This window comes from Struthio camelus, chromosome 3, assembly GCF_040807025.1.
Source record: "Struthio camelus isolate bStrCam1 chromosome 3, bStrCam1.hap1, whole genome shotgun sequence".
In the NCBI taxonomy this organism is placed as follows: Eukaryota; Metazoa; Chordata; class Aves; order Struthioniformes; family Struthionidae; genus Struthio; species Struthio camelus.
This window is the reverse complement of record NC_090944.1, coordinates 68251989-68271194: the sequence shown is the minus strand read 5'-3', so window position 1 is coordinate 68271194 and position 19206 is coordinate 68251989. Positions and strand designations below refer to the sequence as shown.

General features: G+C 38.1%; 1 protein-coding gene across 1 annotated transcript in view; it reads right to left on the bottom strand.

Moving 5' to 3' along the window:
• Positions 1-12684: 12684 nt before the first annotated feature.
• RNF217 (ring finger protein 217) overlaps positions 12685-19206 on the bottom strand; it is an 81226-nt gene continuing 74704 nt past the window's right edge. The window contains exon 5 of the mRNA XM_068938178.1: positions 12685-12791. Within this exon, the coding sequence (XP_068794279.1) occupies positions 12772-12791 (20 nt within the window). The 3' untranslated portion in view covers positions 12685-12771. The remainder of the gene's footprint in view (positions 12792-19206) is intronic.

Genomic DNA, 19206 nt, shown 5'->3' with positions numbered 1-19206 from the left:
AGTAACTACACGCGTTTCGCAGATAGAGATTAAAGGCAGAACACTACACAATGGTGAACATGCTAAACTCTTATTAACGTCCCATGGAAAATAATGGGGAGGAATTGTGCTGAATGATTCACATCAATGTAAACAGTCAAAGAAAGAACCACAAAATACCACTGCAAATTGCTGGTCTGTCAGGCTGAATTACCATTTAGTAGGATAAACTGCAACATATGCATACATGCATTTCATAAGAAAAATGCCAGGCCACAATGGACACAATATTAAATTTGTAATAAAAATTAGATCTCAAAGCAATGGGCAGGTTAAAGCTTTCCACTAACATGCCTTGGATGGAAAGGCCAAGAAGATGCAGTATTTCTTTCGTTTCAGTAAAAGGCTGGAAAAACAGAATGTCATGCTTTCAGAGGATACATTACTGTTTGTTTCTTTTCATCCAGAAGTCCTCGAATTCTTTGTTAAAAGTTCAATACTTGGCATATTATGGGTGCCATTTTTTCAATGAAATATTGAAAATGAAAATAAAATACACTCTGTAATTTCAGGAGCTTTTTTTGCTTACCTTTTAGTAAGTTCTTTTGCTTTTCAATTCATATCATGCATATATTTAATGTTTAAGGCAATCTCGCAATGTAAAACACAAGGTGTGAAATGTCTGTTGCATACACAGTGACAAGTAGTTACTTAGACTATAAACTTTCTGGGTAAGGACTTCAGTCTGTGTTTTCATACAGTGGCTCTACAGGTCTAAAGGTACTAGAGCAATAGAAAAAATGTTGCTAATATAAATTATACAATTGTATTATTAGAGGATAGCATTACTCTCCCTATACCTTTCTGAACAGTAAGCAGTGCTTTCAACGTTGTGTTCTACTAGGGGCTTGAATAAGAAGAAATGTGTGAATCTCTGCCTAAAGCACCCCCGAAACTCATGAAGGAAGTCTGCAAAGGGAATATGTTGAATCATCATATGATAATTTCATCCACTTCATAGAAAGTTGAATAGGTACTCCGTTGCTTTTCCTCTAAGGTTCCCTACTCTAACCCTATCTATAGGGTTCCCTGTATCTAACCCTATATAGGCTAGATAAAGCAAAATATATTAGCTTATTTTGTAGATTAGATATAAGATCCGCCAACAAGGCTTTAAAACTCTTTGTAGTTCAATGTTATCCTCTTCATCTAGCATAGCTTTCAGTTAGCTATTCAACTGCGCTTTGTTGCAACATTTGAGTCAAGGTTTGTTTCCTTTCTCCAAAATATCAACCTATTAGAGTAACAAGCCATCATATATGAGATGAAGAAACAGATTTATCTCCACCATTTGACATCTGTTAAATCTATGTTATGTATACATATATTTCCATACAAACTCCCCTAATACTTTTCAAGTCTATATTTGAATTGATAATTGTTAATATGAGGGAAGACATGTCACCTGTCATGTAAGCATTTGGAACACTGGGATTTTACCATCCTTCTCAAATTTACACACCTTTTCAGACAGTGAAGGTGTTTTGGAAAGTCAGATTAGTCTCAAATAACTTTTCCCATGATTTCTCAGAAGTTCTTTTCCTGCTGCAAAAGCTGTTAGTGTCTCTTGATCTCATGCTGAACATACTCCTCCTGATCCTTCACTGTGAGAAGCTGACTAATGCTGGAAGAGAGCTGTGTAATTGCCTTCCTTGAATGCCCTTTCCTGAAATAAGTTATAAAGCATAACAGTATAAAGCATTAAAAGAAATTAAAACACAGTAAGAGAAGGTCTAAAGGTCAGCATCTTCCAGTTACAGCTGGAATAAATCGTATTCCACGATCCCACAGGCCATTCAAAGCAGCAACATCAAGACTAAACGTCTGTAAATATCCATTTGTTGAACCTTCTTAGAAAAAAAGTGCCAAAAGAAAAATAGCTAATCACAGTGTGTTTCATTACTGAAAATAATTTTAAATTGATAAGTATTAATGAACAACTATCTACCTTAAACAAACTTTGGTTTGTCTGTCACTAACAAAATGAACACAAAACTTACATTCACAAAAAAATTCTATTTTTAACAATGGCAGGTACCAAATATAAGGTGTGCATTAAACCCACAATGTTTTCCATAGATTTGGGAGCTAGGGAAGGGAGAAAAAAAAAAAGGACAAAAGAGGAAACTGTAACTAGCTATTTAATTAACCGTAACTGTGGTTATCTGAGATACTGTGTCTATGTAGGTCCCATGCTGGATGGACATATGCTTTTGTCAGACCCAAGCTTTGAGGGCTGTACACACACAACATAAATTCATGTTCAGCCCTACCGGGGGGAGTAATATCATCCTTCCACTTTGCTAACTCGTGATCTCAAATTGAGGAAGATTTTGAAAGAAATTTCCTGGAGAATTAATTGCAGGATTTCTACAGACAAAAAGTTGTTCTTCAGTTTATATTTGTCTAGTCAGTTCTTCAATTCAACTGTTTAGCTATACATTTAAGTCAAGGAATGTTCTTCCTTCTTCCAAAATATGGACCTACATAACATTTCTCTTCAGTCAGCTCTAGATGACAGGACTTTTTCATATGGAGCGTGGGACTGAGAAGGCTGAGCTGCCATGTACCGCCAAGACAGACTAACTGTCTATAAAGAGAGTGAGGCTGTCACAAAGCAGGTGAGGTTAGAGTATGCCATTTGACAGAGTTGCAGTATGGAGTGGCCAGAGAAAATACTATTTTTGAAAAGGGAAAAAAGAAGAGTAGTTCAAGGAGGGATGGGAGAAGGTTATGGAATTAATTCTAGTGAACTAGGTAAGGCAAGGTTTTGAAAACAGCTATATCATTACCAAGGAAAGTTAGAGGAAGCTAAGGGACGATTATAACTGTTCTACTGTTTATATCTTCAGTTCTGTTTCTATTTCCATGCTCAAAATGGCCCTCCAAATGCATGCACAGCCCAGCCATTGTGGCTCTGCAAATGTTCTGATCTACTTAAAAAAATAAATCTTCTCCAGATTTGGGGGTATTCCCCCCTTTGTTGTCAGATGCTTCCATTATCACTCCACTTCATAATCTCAGAGTGAAATATATTTATAATACCTCTTCTGAGAGACATCTTCGCTTTAGAAATGGGAAAATGCAGCTCAGCGAGACCAAGTAACTTAGTCAATGGTCAAACGGAAAGGCTGGGCAAAGTAAGCTCTTAATACTAATCACTGGTGTCAAACCTTGTAATTTGCTGGCTCAGACACGTTAAAGGAAAGCCAGCTGATCCTCCAGTCAGATAACTGCCAACCCACTTCAGGCTGGGAGTTTGAAACCTGTGCACCAGATTTTTGCTATACATCCGGCAACTGCTATGACTCAGACGTTGTATCCAAAATGCTTTATTTTATTCTATGGTTGAGGCAGTGCTGTGGAAAACATAGGAGCTGTGAGGCTTGAAAGTGTTGGGAACCAAGGTACTACAGACAAATTGCATGAAAAGTAAATGGAAATGGCCGTCCATAAAACCTTTGACAAACTTGCCTACGGTCTCTAAAGAGATCAAGGATACGGCACACATTGTTTGAGTAGATAGCTTTATTTTTCCTGTTATCGTCTCTAAGTGTTTTTTAATTTGGATTTGAAAATGATGACTTTAAAAACATACTTTGTATTTGTAAATCAGTCAGTTTTGTGTTTCTCAACTCACAGAGTTTGCTCTGACTTCTATTTAATAAACACAAAGATGCGCACGCTAGCACCCACACACATATACATACATATACTTGGGTATGTCTGTCTATAAGTACACACAATATTAAAACAGTGATGAGAAAGAGTGGGTGCTTTAAATCGCTAAACAAGCAGAAAGGCAATCTGAGAATTCTCCTGAAATCAACAGATGCTCTAAATTGAATCAGATGTTCTGAAATAAATGTTCTTATAACGTTTGAACAGGATCACCGTGTAAAGAATGAAATGATATTGCAATGAAAAACCAACAGCATGTTCGTCTGTGCTAAGTTAGCACGGCAATGCTATTTAAGCAAGACCCACTGCTCCCTCCCTGTCATACTCTTATAGGGTTCAATTGCTCGTTCAGTTCCAAGAGCTGGGAATGTAGCATGCCATTCTCTCTCGTCAAGGATTTACAATCATCCATCATTTTCATTCTTAAGAAATGATATTGCTCTGCCAGAACAGCCTCCTCTCACAGTTTCTGATGAAGAAAGCTAATCTCGCTTTTGGATAGCAATAAAAGCACCACACACAGAAGAACATACTAGTTATTAAAAATGTGATTTTAAAGATTATAAGAACATTATAAGAAACTGGTGAGACCTTAACATCAGACATGTCACACAGCTTCTGAAATACTATAGCCTCATCAAAATTAAACTTCATAAATGTCATAAACCAAATCTGTCAAAATCAACAAATATTTTTAGTCATATTATAAAAATCTATCATTGAGATTAAATTTTATGAGTGAGGTTGACTCACTACAAAGGCACATCTTGCTCGTAGGAGGTATCCTACTGCAAGAATAATTATTGTATAATGCTTAGCTACATGCCCTTGCAAAACAAAGCTGTCAAGGAAATTTAAGAATGCTCAAATAATGTAAAGATACATACTACTACTTTAAAACTTTTGGGACACTTATCTTAGGAAGTCGGTGAAAACACCAACAAATCTCAGACATAAACAGTAAGCATAAAAAAGAACTATGTGATATTGGTAAAGCTCTGAAGATATGCAGGTTGTGCTATCAATCTAAAATCATTTTTTATTTTACATTTTAAGGTTCTATTTGATGTGATTCAGTCTAAACTGTCCTTTCAAAGTAATCATTACCTTAAACTATTCCTGGCAGGAATAAGGAAAACTGTCCTCAGGACAAATGTATGATTTACCATCACAACTGAGAATATCATGTGACCTCGGACCCACGGAGAGCAGAAGAGGCAAGCATACACAATGAGAAAAGGAATTTTGGTAAGTTTCTCCAAAGGAGACTGTTGCTACAGAGTTACAGAGTGGTTGAGGATGGAAGCGACCTCTGGAAATCTTCTAGTCTAATCCCCTCCCTTCTCAAAGAAGGTTCAGATAGAGCAGGTTGCCAGGACCATGTCCAGTCAAGCTTTGCATATCTCCAAAGATATGCAAAAGATATGCACCAAAGATATGCACCGTCTGGATGTGATCCTGGACAATATGCTCTAGAGGACCTTGCTTGAGCAGGGGGGTTAGACTAGATGATCTCCAGAGGTCCCTTCCAACATAAACCATTCTGTGATTCTGCGACAGCTTATTTTCCTAATACCTGTAAAACATACCACTAAATCAGGATGCCAGTACTCTGGGATAAAGGATAGTTTACCTTTTGAAAATCTGCCCCACATTTTGATTCCGTCTTTTGCTTAATCATGAGTGTCTAAAAACAGAACTAGGTTCAAATGGTTTCTCATTTTTCACCGAATTTATAAATACAATCAAAAGTGCCGACTACACCTTCCTTTCTGACATGTCTGTGTACTTTTGAGTTTTTGTTAAAATGAGAAAGTTCCAGTTGTTAAGCCATAGTTTTACTCATGGAGCAGTAAGTACCAGGAGGTGACACCATCACATGCTCCTTCGGCATTGAAAATTCTAAACTTATGGAGGGTTAAGTCTACATGAGGTTCAAACAGAAGGATATGTGCTCTATGAAGTATACTCCTGTCAAAGGCCTGAACTGAAACATGCCATTATTTAGAGTATGCTTGCAAAAGGTTTCTGGGACAGACATAAAAAACAGTTTGTCTTTCAGTGCGGTCTGCCTGCACTCCAACTCACATGGACGCAAGCCAGCTCTATACAGATAGCCGCAGCTAATAATCTGAGCTAAAGGGTAACGTATGTTAGATTGGATTCAGTTCCGTGTCAGCTTGGTTACATGGTTCCTGTTTTAGAGCTGGCTTGGGGTTTGGCTATAGCTCACACACCTCTGCCTGCGAAGAACTGCTACCATCTTCCATATCTGTTTCTCTACTGACAGCCAAGCCTGCAGTAATGCTTCCTCTTCTCTCTTACGTGCTGAATTTTGGAGGATGACAGCAGACTACTACTATCAATCATTCCATTACAATGAGTGGCTGAGGTCTGTACAAGGGAATGAACCATACAAAGGATTTACACAAAGGATTTTTTAGACTTTTTAAAGACCTTAGAAGTTGCACACAAATCAGAACTGCTCCACCTGATAGAATCAGACAAATCTGACATTACTCAAAAGATTGCACAGTCTGAGCTTAGTCCAAGGCTACCCCTCTTCCCTAAGATCAGTTTTATAACCTATGTAGTTATTAGACATAAAATTCAGCATAAGATCTCTCTCTTGTCTTTGTCTCAGTGTTCTTTGAAGGATGTCTTTCTTCTATAATACTTGTAAAAGAGACACTCTTACAGCCTTTGGTCTTGATTAGCCGTTAAGGAGCATATTTTTATTATATATCACATACTCTGCATTGTTATTCAAGATTCTAGCATCTAACACCAAGGCAAATTGAGAGAGAATTTTTGTGCATCTCTACCTACTTTTAGAATCTTCAACCTTTCTAACGAACAAAGGGATTGACAGCTTAATTAATCACAGGTTTATTTGCATTTTTCTCCTTATTTTATACTACTCTGGATTTTATCTGTTGAATGAGAAGCTATCTTGGATCTATGTTTTAAGTCTATTGCAACTTCAGTTGCTATCCAAAATAAAGTATTTATTACTACAGTTTTCACTTCATGATTTATCAAAAAGAAAAAGTAAGCAGGATTTGTCTTTAAAACTTGTATGAGGTCAAGCACATACTATTATATTAATATTAGGAACGATGGCCCTGGTCTTTGTCACCAGATTGATGGAAGTCCTCTCCCTGACTTTTCTGTAGGGTTCTCCATGTTCAGCGTAACTTTGCATATGTCTTTCTCTGAGCAGATTTTCCTTTCCTGTTACTGAAAGATCTATGGCAGTCAAGTGTATCAGTTACTTAACAAGACAATTTTCAGTTGACTTTTTTGCATTTAACTTCCTAAATTTTGGTCGACTTCTCACACAAGATCCTTCAGAATTTTCCCGCCCCTTTTTTAAAGGCCAAGGGATATATGGAAAGTATAATGTTAAAAGCTATGGACTTAGTAAGATGCTGAGTGTGCTAGATTTTAAAGAACTTACTAGAGTTTGCATATGCTTTCTGCCTCACATTATCAGAATCCTAGGTGTAGTTACCACTGATTTCCAACAAACAGTAGAGAATTAACTTTTCATCTGCTACTAAAATATTGTGCTTATATAACTGAAGAGTAGATTTAAAGAACAGGAATCTAAACTGTCACAGTAATTATTTTCTTTTCTGATAAGCTGAATTCCATCCTGAGCAAAAGCATATAAATGTTTTCTGTGTCAGGTACTTCTCCTTACATGAGGAGTCAATCCAAATAAATGCTTTGAGTTATACAGTGATAAGAGGAAAAATACCTTTGACTGTATTACAAGGATTTGCCTTTCACTGTTACTCAGGTTGGTTTGCTACTCTTCTAATTCCTGCCTGGCACAATGTATCTCCATTTCCTTCCCAGAAATCTGTTTGTCTGTCTGCCTCTTCTTTTTTATCAGTTGTGTGATCTCATCCATTAAAATCTGCTTCTCATTAGAATGAATTTCAAAATAGTAAAAAGGTTATCTTAATGGAGCAAATTTTCTTTCTTTTTTTTTTTTGTAGCACAAAAATATCTTTTTTATTCTTATTTGATAAGCACACACCGGTAAAATTACAAACATTTATATAACAATCAACCAGGATAATTATAGATCATTTTACCCCACAGGTAGGTCAATTATTTCTTTAATCAAGTTATGCATACATTAACTGCTATCTCTTTCTAGGATGGTACTAACTGAAAAGATGCATGATTACTACATAATTTAAAATCTCTTCAGATTGCAGGCCTGGGTTTGGCCTAGCAAGGGACTTTGCTGCTGTTACTGTTTTAGAGCCAAATTAATTATATTGTTTTCAGTTCTGTATTCCATTTCTACTTGTTTTGTCTGCTTGTAATCGTCTCTTTTGCAAACTCTCCTTTACATCAGTAAATGGGAACAGAGCTCTGTTGAATGCGGATTCAAGCATTTTCCATGTCCAATAGGGAAAAGTAAAGCAAGACCAATAATAGTGCAGATTACTAGGTCTGTTCCCATTTTATAGAACTTGCATTTTTAAGGCATCACAAAGAATGTAGAATAACATAAAAGTCTATACCATTTTTTATCCTGAAATGAACAGTATTGCCATGCTGATTTCCTGTAAATAAACTCAATCTCTGTGTTTTAGACTGAAAAATACTAGTTTTTCAAAACGAGTACTATGATGTATTGCAGCTTGACCCAAGTTAGATTTACTGGAAACACAAGCGTTTAAATCAGGTACTTTTCCTGAGAAAACCTCAGGAATTTATTCAAAAAACCTCAGGGAAATGTATTCAAAGATGAATAAGCAAAACTGACATGAATTCTTTAGGCACATTTATAACATGGAACTATACATTTGTTCCCATTTTTTTATCGCTGTGACTGTTGTGCAAAAGCAGTGCACCATATTACCACTTGATGGTGCTAAATGTTTTACACACTTTAACCAAAGCTATAAATAAGCACTCTAAAAACAAGCCATCCTTTGAAACATAGTTTAACACCTGAAGCTTGAGTCTTATTTCATTTTTATGGAAACATACATTTATCATTTGCTATCATAGATTGTTGAAGATTAGACGTTATGGTTCACTGTAACTTGAGCAATGAAAACTGTTTTAAGTGTCTATATCTGCCAGTGATTCATCTTGCCTCCCCCTCCCAAATTCCCACCCACTTGGTACCTATATCTAGTAGGTAATGACAATTAGATACATACCTCTGATGCACTCCTTTTACACATGCTCATCCCTGCCAGTGTGGGTGTCTACCCCACTTTCACCTTCTCCTTCCCAAAGATCAGTGTCATGCCTTTACCATTTACAAAACCCTTACTTATATCTGAGTCCAGGATGAAATTAGCTTACCTGGGCAGGTAGCAAGTGATGCTCATAAAGAACAAGGCTCATTCATCAGTGGCATGAGGCTGGCACCACCTGTGCTAGTCTGAGTCTTCTTACATCAGCAATCAGCATGAGCAGAGTTAGGAGAGAAAAGGACTAAGATTTTTCAGGGCCTCTTCGATTAGGTTAGTGCAATGCAGCTGGTAAGATAGATTTGTCATGGGAGAGTGAGCAATGCTAGGGCTTAGGAGCAATTCAGCATTAGAAGACTGGGGATCCACGTTTGGTTCTTAAGTTTAGGACTTGGGTGTGGTGGAGGACAACAAGGATGCAGACAGAGAAGGACCACTTGTATGAAGGAGGCTGGAGGTAGGATTTATAGGCAAAATGCCAGTGTGGTTGCTCTCCGGAGAAGTTAGAGGAAAGAGATTGCCTACATGTCATTACTCCTAATCTTTCGCGAATCTCATTTTTTAGGCCACAGAGACAAGGTTTCCACTGATTCACTCCACTTCAGTATGAACGTGAACAACATGCAGTACCTCTACATTGTCTTCTTGAATATTCATCACTATCACCCTGAGGGCTGATATGAGAGCTGCAGTAAGCATCCTGTGTATGTCTTGTTTTCAGCGTACGGCCAGTTTGCGAGCTACATGCTAGAGGAAGTCCGCAGATGCCTTCTGAGAGTGCACAATAATTCCCTACTGATCTGGGGAATCCAACTGCATGAACTTTTTACCATTTATCTGGTTATCCCATCATTCTCGGGGCTTTTGTTCCTCAGCAGCACCACTGTGTTCATAAACCGCCAGTGGAGCACATTCCTGCTCCCTAGAACATACATCTAGTTACCATCAAGCTCCCTAGGCACCAGCTATGCTTGCGGTTTGTGGAGGTCTGCATGCTCCTGAGTCTTCTAAAACTAATTTAGCAACTGTAGGTGCAGTGAGCATTTTGTCAGCCTTATACAAGGATGCAGGCAGGGTCACATACAGACTGCACGGGAACACCACAGCTGGAGGAGCAAAAGAGATCACAACATGACCCCTTCTTGGGTTAGGCCACCTCATCATCCTTCTCCCACAGCACTGAGGAAAACCGTTTCCTCCTCCTTCTGCATGCCAGCACATATGCTCTTGCTGCTGGCTGTAGCTTAGGTCTTTAGATGGAGGGATAAAAATGCATATCAAGGTATTTTTATAAAGGGAAACTGAAAGTTATGATGAAAGAGTGCAGAAGAAGAAAAACAATGATATGTGATGACACAAGGTGCCTCATCACACCTGTCTTGATAACACCTTGAAGATGTTAGGATCCCCTCATTTCTAGATGAGCTGGAAGAGAGTTATACTACTTGGGATGAAGGGCTGGATGTTTACAGTGCTGCACACTGTGTATATGGGGAAATTGTCTACTAGTCCTGTGAAACATGCCTTGTGACTTACTGCAGTTTGGGAAAAAGGCACTTAATGTGTCTCAGAAATGTGTCTGCACTTCCAAGTTATTTCTGTTCAGGGTGAGATGTTGGAATCAGAAGTCATGGTCAAAAATCGCAGTAACTTACACAACTTTTGGAGTATTTGCAAAACTATGTTGGCACGATAATCTCACTACTACTAGTCACATTACACCTATATGCTATTTTTGTATAGCTAAACTTCTTCACAAAGGTCTAATCAATCCTGTTAAAATGTGACTGTTCTTAGCCACTGCTCAGTCTAGGAGCTTGAAGATACAAGCTTATCAGACTATAATTAGAATCAAATGGGAAAATCACCCTATTGCTCCCCAAATTCCAACATGCATACAAAGCGTTTCTCAAGGCAGGTTTTCCCCAGAAAACAGTTCTTGCCTCCAACTGTTCGGTTAATTCCAATTTTTATGCCATTGTGCTGAAAAATCACATGTAATTTTAAAAAGTTCAATTTCTGAGGCTTTACTATTCTGCCTCTTGTTTGAAAAAAACATTACTGTCTATTCTATGGAAGACCTCAGTCTAGTTCTCCCATTTAGCACCCTGCTGGGCTGGAATCCTTGGTTCAGGCTAGCACTTCCAATGGGCTCTGATGTGTAAACTTCTATCCTCAACTAATAAATAGATCTGACCTAATCCTATGTTGCCTGTGGATCTATTATGATGAGGCATGTATACTAATTGCATATACAGTCCAATGCAGAACTGTTGCCAGTGCTGCTGCTTAAAAATGTCTGTGAGGATTAACATAACTAAATATGTACCTACTGCAATCAGATGAACAAGTCTTAAAAAAAAAGTTCAATAATTACACAGATTCACATTATATACACATGCATATAATAGGTATATAGTAACACATTTTAATATAGTAATGTAATACTGCAACAGGTAATAATGCACATATATACACATATAAATATATTTAAAATAACCTAAAGGTAAAATATATCTGCATATATGAAACATACCACTTTGTTAATTTACTATTTTACATAATCAAAGAAAACCAAAATACTCAGTCTAGGAGTTTTGCTACATATAGGTCCACAGTGTTGATAAGTAGGATACAAGTTTTTCCTATGAGTTAACTTCCTAACTGAGGTGGAGAAAATGCCAAGGAGGGGACCTTCCTTCTGGAAAAAAATTGTTCTGTAGCTCTAAGGCTGCATAAAAAGTCCATGGATAGTTGAAAGGGAAACATTTTGAATTATTTAAGAAAACACTGGAAGAGACAAATGGGGTTCAGAAAGTGGTTGAATGTATAGGAACATCAGAAATCAGAAAGAGGACTGGGAGGGACCTAAGCTCTCTTCAATCTAAGCACATATCAGTATTTTAGTTACTGGTATTTTAGAAGGTAGAATTTTCCTCTTGTCAGATTATTTCAGTATCTGCTCACTGTATAGTTTCTTTCAGCTTCTTTTGAAGCAGTAATCTGGAGGGCTTTTCACTGCTGGACACAGGTTACTAAAATAGAAAGAATAATCGCTTTAACCTACAACAGCTATTCTTTAGATCCTAATATTAAGGAGAGAGGGCATACATACAGTGAAAAAAAAATCCACACTTCAGGAAACATGGAGTAACAAATAACTTCATCTAAAAAACTGATATTACAACTGATTTTCTTCTTTTTCCTAAAGAAAACAAAGGAAACTGAGGCAATCTCCTACCCTTCATGTCTTCCATTGTGTTAAGCATCCTGTCCAGATCTCAGTCTGGTACAGGTTACCTGGAATTCAGAAATGAGATCTTGGTATTATAGTAGGTATTTTCAAAAAATTTTCTTTTCATTATACACTACAGTCTCTGGAGGATTAGAAATCAGCCTCAGAGTGGCCATTTCCCCTATATTCTGCCTGTGTTGTCCTATTGTCTATAGTCTAGTGTGAAGTATAGATACATTCCTATTGAAAGGTAGAAAATGAATGAATATCTGGGAGAAAAATGACCTGTGAAACACCAAAGATTGGAAGCAAATACGTTACTCTCTGGTAGCAAAGAGAAAAATATTTATGGTAGGTGGCGAGTTTACAAAAAACTAAAAGATCTGTCTCTAGGGTTCTAGATCTCTAGGATCTATCTCAAGTTGCAGGTGTGGGGAGGAAGAGAAAGAGATCATGAAAAAATGCGTTTGTTGAGATTGAAAAAATAATTACTATCTGCAAACTTTATCTTGTTATTAATACATTCTCTTTTGTTCTGCAGAATATTTAAACCCACTGTCCTCTTGCTTTAGTTCCAAATGGAAGCCATCAGCTTGAGACTGTAACACCTAGAAGAAAACATTTAGGATATTTTATGGTGAAAGTTTCATCCATCTCTAACTAAACGTTTCCAGGCATATTAGAGTCATCTACCCTATTGTCTCTCAGGCCAGACTAATAAATCTTAAAAAAAACCCCACCTCAACTCTCTATAAATGCATTCAGATACAAACTTGCATGCTTAGTGTTTGATAGCGTTCCATACAGTCAACATCAAACAATTATTAACCTCTTGCTGAAAGCAGTGTGTTCAGACATGTTACAACTTTGAATTACAAATATATAACGTTGGTCTCATCTGCTGTACTACATCCGGTAATGTTTCAATTTAAGCAGTTTTAAGCACTTAGATTGAAAAGACTTCACACATAAACAAAGATTGCTATATGTGAGCCATATCTGTTATATAAAAAATTCATTTTAGGCATAACTTCTTAACACATCAGTCTAAAAAATACCAGTTACTCAGCCAATTTCTAGCATAAATAATAGAGTGATGTCTGATTTTCTTCTCACATTTTAAGAACACTGGGCCATTTTCAGCTGGCCTCGATGCTTATGTTTGTTTATTCCTGGCTGGTGCTACGCAGCTCCCAGCTAAGAACTCTTCCTGGCTCCTCTGAGTTGCTCTACAAAAATCCTAGTTCTTTACCTTGAGGAGGAATGGGACTCATTTAGAATTTAAACCACCCAAATACATCTAGTTGTGGCTCATTATGACTTACAATTATAGCTGCTTCTGAGGGAAAATGCTGTTTGTACATGCCATATCAAACTACATCAACAGAACTGAGGTTTCTCAGGATGCAATATTTATGCTGTGGCTTTCTGGCTTAGAAACATGTTCAGAGGCCGTAAGTGAAGCAGGCAAAAAGTTATTTTTCTAACGGACTAGGTCAAGTCTGGAAAGAGCCAGTGCCTCAAGCACCACAAATGAAAAGGACACATTGGCTCTTGGTCCCCACTTGGTCAACAGACTCATTGTATGGTGGGCTAGTATATCTTATTTGCTCAGTAACACATAAAAAAGGGAAGCAATTCTAACTTTGACTGCCTTTCACCTGATACACAATAAAATGCATAGTATGCATTTGGCTAAAATCTATCTTGAAAACAAAGTCCATTATTTTGCAAAAATCTTCCAAAGATATATGTTTTGAGCCAACATTTTTTCAAGCAATTCCTTCCCCTTAAAAATATGGGTTCAGACAGCACTCTTGAAAAAGATAAGCCTAACACTAAGCTCCTGAGCACATGGCATCTTTTCCAAAACACCTTGCGTCCATCAAATCCTCTGAGGTTCATACAGTAACGCTATCCCATTTCAGTGTATTTCTGAACAGTACTCCAGTGATTGTGTCCACTCCAATTTAACTTCCTTATTCATGAGCAAAAACCACAATATCTTTATTCAGTGAAATGGCTGCACTTTTTCCTTTTGATTACATGCAGATTGTCTCATAACATTCCTTAATTTGATTTATAATAGCAAATATGCTTGATATGCTGTTCTTTCACTAGTTTGTTATTAACTTTCATTAACTCCTGCACAAATTCATTAAGTGCCTGGTAACAGAAGAGCATGTCATACAATATTACTTAAACATGATGTAAACCACTAACACACAATAAATCTAATGTCACGTCTCTTAACCCACTTGATCATTTCCTTTTTCTGGCATGGTGGGCTGTCAATAAACTAAGCAGGCAAGATGACAAATTTAGCAAAATGAAGTATTTTGTCTCCTAAGGCTTCGTATCTTGGCCAACACAACCATACTGAATAAGAAAGCTTTTTCCATATTGAACTATAGCAAACTTGATGAGGCTTTTTGAAAGCCTCATCAAGTTTGCTGATGATCCTAAACTGGGGGGAGTGGCTGACACACCAGAAGACTGTGCTGCCATTCAGAGGGACCTCGACAGCCTGGAGAGCTGGGCACAGAGGAACCTCCTGAAGTTCAACAAAGGCAAGTGCAGGGTCCTGCACCTGGGGAGGAATAACCCCAGGCAGCAGGACAGGCTGGGGGTTGACCTGCTGGAAAGCAGCTCTGCCGAGAAGGACCTGGGAGTCCTGGTGGACAACAAGCAGGAGCCAGCGATGTGCCCTTGTGGCCAAGAAGGCCAATGGTATCCTGGGGTGCATGAGGCAGAGTGTTGCCAGCAGGTCGAGGGAGGTGATCCTGCCCCTCTCCTCAGCCCTGGGGAGGCCTCCCCTGGAGTACTGTGTCCAGTCCTGGGCTCCCCAGTCCAAGAGAGAAGTGGCACTGCTGGAGAGAGTCCAGTGGAGGGCTACCAAGATGATTAGAGGGCTGGAGCACCTCTCCTCTGAAGAAAGACTGCGAGAGCTGGGCCTGTTCAGCCTGGAGAAGAGAAGACTGAGAAGAGATCTGATCAATGTGTACAAGTATCTGAAGGGAGGGTGTTGAGAGGATGAGGCCAGCCTCTTCTCCATGGTGCCCAGCGACAGGACAAGAGGCAACGGGCAGAAACTGAACCACAGGAAGTTCCATCTGAACCTGAGAAAAAGCTTCTTCACTGTGAGGGTGACAGAGCACTGGAACTCAGGTTGCCCAGAGGGGTAGTGGAGTCTCCTTCCCTGGAGATAGTCAAAACCTGTCTGGATATGATCCTGGGCAATATGCTCTAGAGGTCCCTGCTTGAGCAGGGAGGTTGGACTAGATGATCTCCAGAGGTCCCTTCCAACCTAAACCATTCTGTGATTCTACGATTCTGTGAAAGTGGTGTTTTCCCCAGGCAAGTGCCCATCCAGGCAAGGAGACAGACTTAGGTGGACTGCATGGCTCCTGCTGAAAAAAAATATTCTGGAGACTAGGTGAAACAGGCACGGTTACAGACAACTAATAATCCTACTGTTGCCAAGCTGGAATGGAACATGTAGGTGAGTATCTGATTACAGATCAGTCTTCCAAAAGAGTGAATAGCATGGTTTTTTCCAAGATAAAAGTGACTTTATTCCAGAAAAGAACGCCCATAAGGAACACTTCTACCGGCATAGCTATCACAGCATAATTGTTCTGTTTTAGCTATTCTAGTCTATTGCTTTGTGCTTTGTTTTTAAAGTTCTTAGCTACTAACTTCCACCTATTCATTTAATTAAAGCGATATCTTAGCTAAACGTGGTCAGGCGAGATAGCTGACATTTGTCTCTTTCCCCAGTACAGAAAAATCTCAGAAGTGAAATTGTTATGATGATTAAAAAAATAATAATTTTAAGAAGGTTGAAAAATATATATTGTTAATATTATCTGTAGCACTTAAATTTACAACTGAAAAGGAAACTCCAAGGGAAAAAAAAGTGGTGAACGAGAGTCAATCAATGCATATTTATATAGTCTTTATGTGCATATATAAATCGAAACACAGGTAGCCCAACAGCTCACGTATTGTTGCAGATCAGAGCTTTATTCATCCAGAAGCCCTCATTACTGACCTTAATCAGGCTATAAACTGAATTGTAAAATCAGACAATAAAGCTTAGAGGAAGAGCAGTATCTTGAAAGTTTTTCAACACGTTCATTGAATTTGACTGCATCCTTTTAAAACAGCTTCTTTTTCAAAAAATCTTTATATATATTTAGGCTAGAATGTTTGCAGAATAAACTTAGCCAATGGATTTATTTACAATGAATAAATTCAAATGACTGGAGATTTTGAAACACTTGTTCAATTTCAGAAACGATCCAGGGCTGAAGATCTGTGGCTTTTTTAATCTGCTTGAGAGGGATGATTGAAAGTTAAGGTTGTTAAGTAATTTCTAATTTTTTACATAAATTTCATATTATTTTACTTAAATCTGAAGAAAATATATTTCTTATTTAATAATAAATGAAATGCAATATTAACGCATTTCTATTGACAGCTTTTGATATCTTTCTCTAACACTTTTTTGGCTGCACACAGCACCACAAAGGATGTATAAAATTGGCTTCCAGTTCCAAGAGACCATTTGTGGCTGGAGATTCTTGCTATATTCTGATGCTGTGCTTGAAGAAATAGCCTTGACAGCTAGGGCAGATCAGAACACTGTACCTTCTTATTTGTATTACTAGTTCCAGAATTTAGTCTGACTCTGCCTTTCTATTTACTACTTCTCCTCGTCTTTATACATTTTCACACTCACTGGTAGTAGTGGTATCTAATATACAGCTGGCACAATTTCAGAGACTGAGTTACCATTGCTTTAATACTAATGTTCACAAAAATGAAATCTCACATTCTAGTTTCAAGGAGAACCTTATATATGCAGGAAAAGATCACATGAGTGAAAATCTGCATTTTATCCTGCGATTCAAAAAAAATGAGGCTTGTATGACCATGTTGTGTGGTAGTCTGCAATAATGAGCCTCAAAGATGTAAAGTTCCTATATAATTTATTAAAATCAGTACCCAGGCAAGTGAGAGGCTCAAGTGAGAGTGCTTCAGTAGGGAAAAAGACTGCAGCACCAGCTCAGTGTTAGCTGGTGTGAGGCCAGCCAGCCTGCCAGCTCCTGAATATTGGCCTGGCAGTCAGCACAGCCATAGTAGCGGATCATTTGGCACATACATACTTCAAGAAAAAGGCAGAGCATGTGCTCAGCCACAGATGGGGAGAAGGCATCAGGTGAGAGTTTAAGGAACCCAGGGTAGAACTAGAGATAATAATGGGGAGGACTGAGGTTGTATAGGATATATTAGGCGGAAATAGGTTACAGCAGAAGGGCACAGAAAGAGATATACTTGTTCCACAAAAAAATTTGACTTTGTTAATCTTTCTGCTCATGCAACAATTCATTTTAAGTATTGTATTCCTAGCAAGTACACTAATCAGCAGAAAGCGTGACTGCACTCTGCTTCCTGTCAAAACATGTTGTTAAAGTTTTCAGGTACACAAATCCAATATGCTCAGTCTTTAACCTAAGCAACAATGCATAGTTCTCATCAGATGTATCTTCACAACAATTATCTCTATTTCTTGGTGATCCTATGCTCTTATCATCTTTATAACTTTGAATCCTTTCCTTGGCTCCCATTGCACTTTCTAATATTCATACCAGGACACTGCAAAACTAAAACTTAAAAAAAAAAAAAAACCCTAGACCTATATGGATTAAAAAACAGACAAAAGTCAAATTATTTCACTATAATTCTTTTGTGCTATAATCTGACAAGGCAGCAAGGAATGAATAACACTTCATTTGCTTTTTTGTTACATATTTATATAAAACAAGCTGTAAGACAGCAGCACACTACACTAAAATGATGATATATATAATTGTTCCGTGAAAACTTGTTTTTTTAAGATCCATGTATCTTAGGCTTGGAAACATTTCTGTTAGCTACCTTCTGGCAGACAGAAAAACTCCACTCTGAAGGAAGTACGTCTTTTGGTATCTACCTAGTGCTCCAAAAACATAGCAGTTCAAAATATGATACTCAGTGCTGCATCACCTTGAAGCATATTTATGGCAGTGGGTTCCCTGCCTTCTTCCAACAGCAAGAACAGGCCATATAGAGTTCTGCTATTATTTAACTGGATCTAGCACATATCCGCAGCAGCCGCTCTATGCCTGCCCACCATATCCAGCACTCTGGGACGTGATGGCTTTCACCATCATGTAGAGTTTACTCTTGCTTGAATATTTGGGGAAAATGGCAACTAAGGATGGGTTGCCACAACCAAAGCAGTTAATGCAGCTCACTTGAGGCTGCCTTTTTCTAGGAGCTCCTCATCCATCAGGCTGTCAGCTGGGTTAATAGCTTCAGCAGGGCCAGCTGCTCCTCGCTTATCACATGAGCAGGCAGAAGCCTGCCACAGGCTGACAAGGGGTCCCTACCCAAGAATTGGCTTTTAGGAAGTAAAATTACTACAATCATGTTTAGTCCTTGAAAGCTCATTTTTAGGAGAGGAAAAGTCAATCTTTCTTTCGCTTGTCTCCCTTTACTGCTACAGGAAAGATAACATCATTATGAGCATCTTTCAAATCCAAGGCTGTGAAATGCTTAATACAACATTACAATGAGTTAATAAATGAGAGTTAAATGGAGGCTGTGTGTTGCCTGTCATCTAAGTAACCTTGTTTCTTAAAAATAACATCATAAGCGGAGTGGTGACATAAAGCACTTGTTGTAAAGGAATTTGAGAAAAAGGCAACAGCAGATATGCTTGAAGGTACGAAACATTGGAGGTTTTACTGGAAAGCTGTACTGAATTAATGTTTGTTTAATTTGGCAAAGGTTTCCCACTAGTCAGTTTATTATGGGCTTTGACTTGTCCATCACCTCATAAAAACCAGATGAAATTAAGATGAAACCAACTTTTAAAACATATTATTAATAAATAATAAACATATAGTAAAACTAAAAGTTAAAGTATATATTGTTTGAAAAATAGTTAAAATCAAGAAGTGTTAAGGAAAAGGT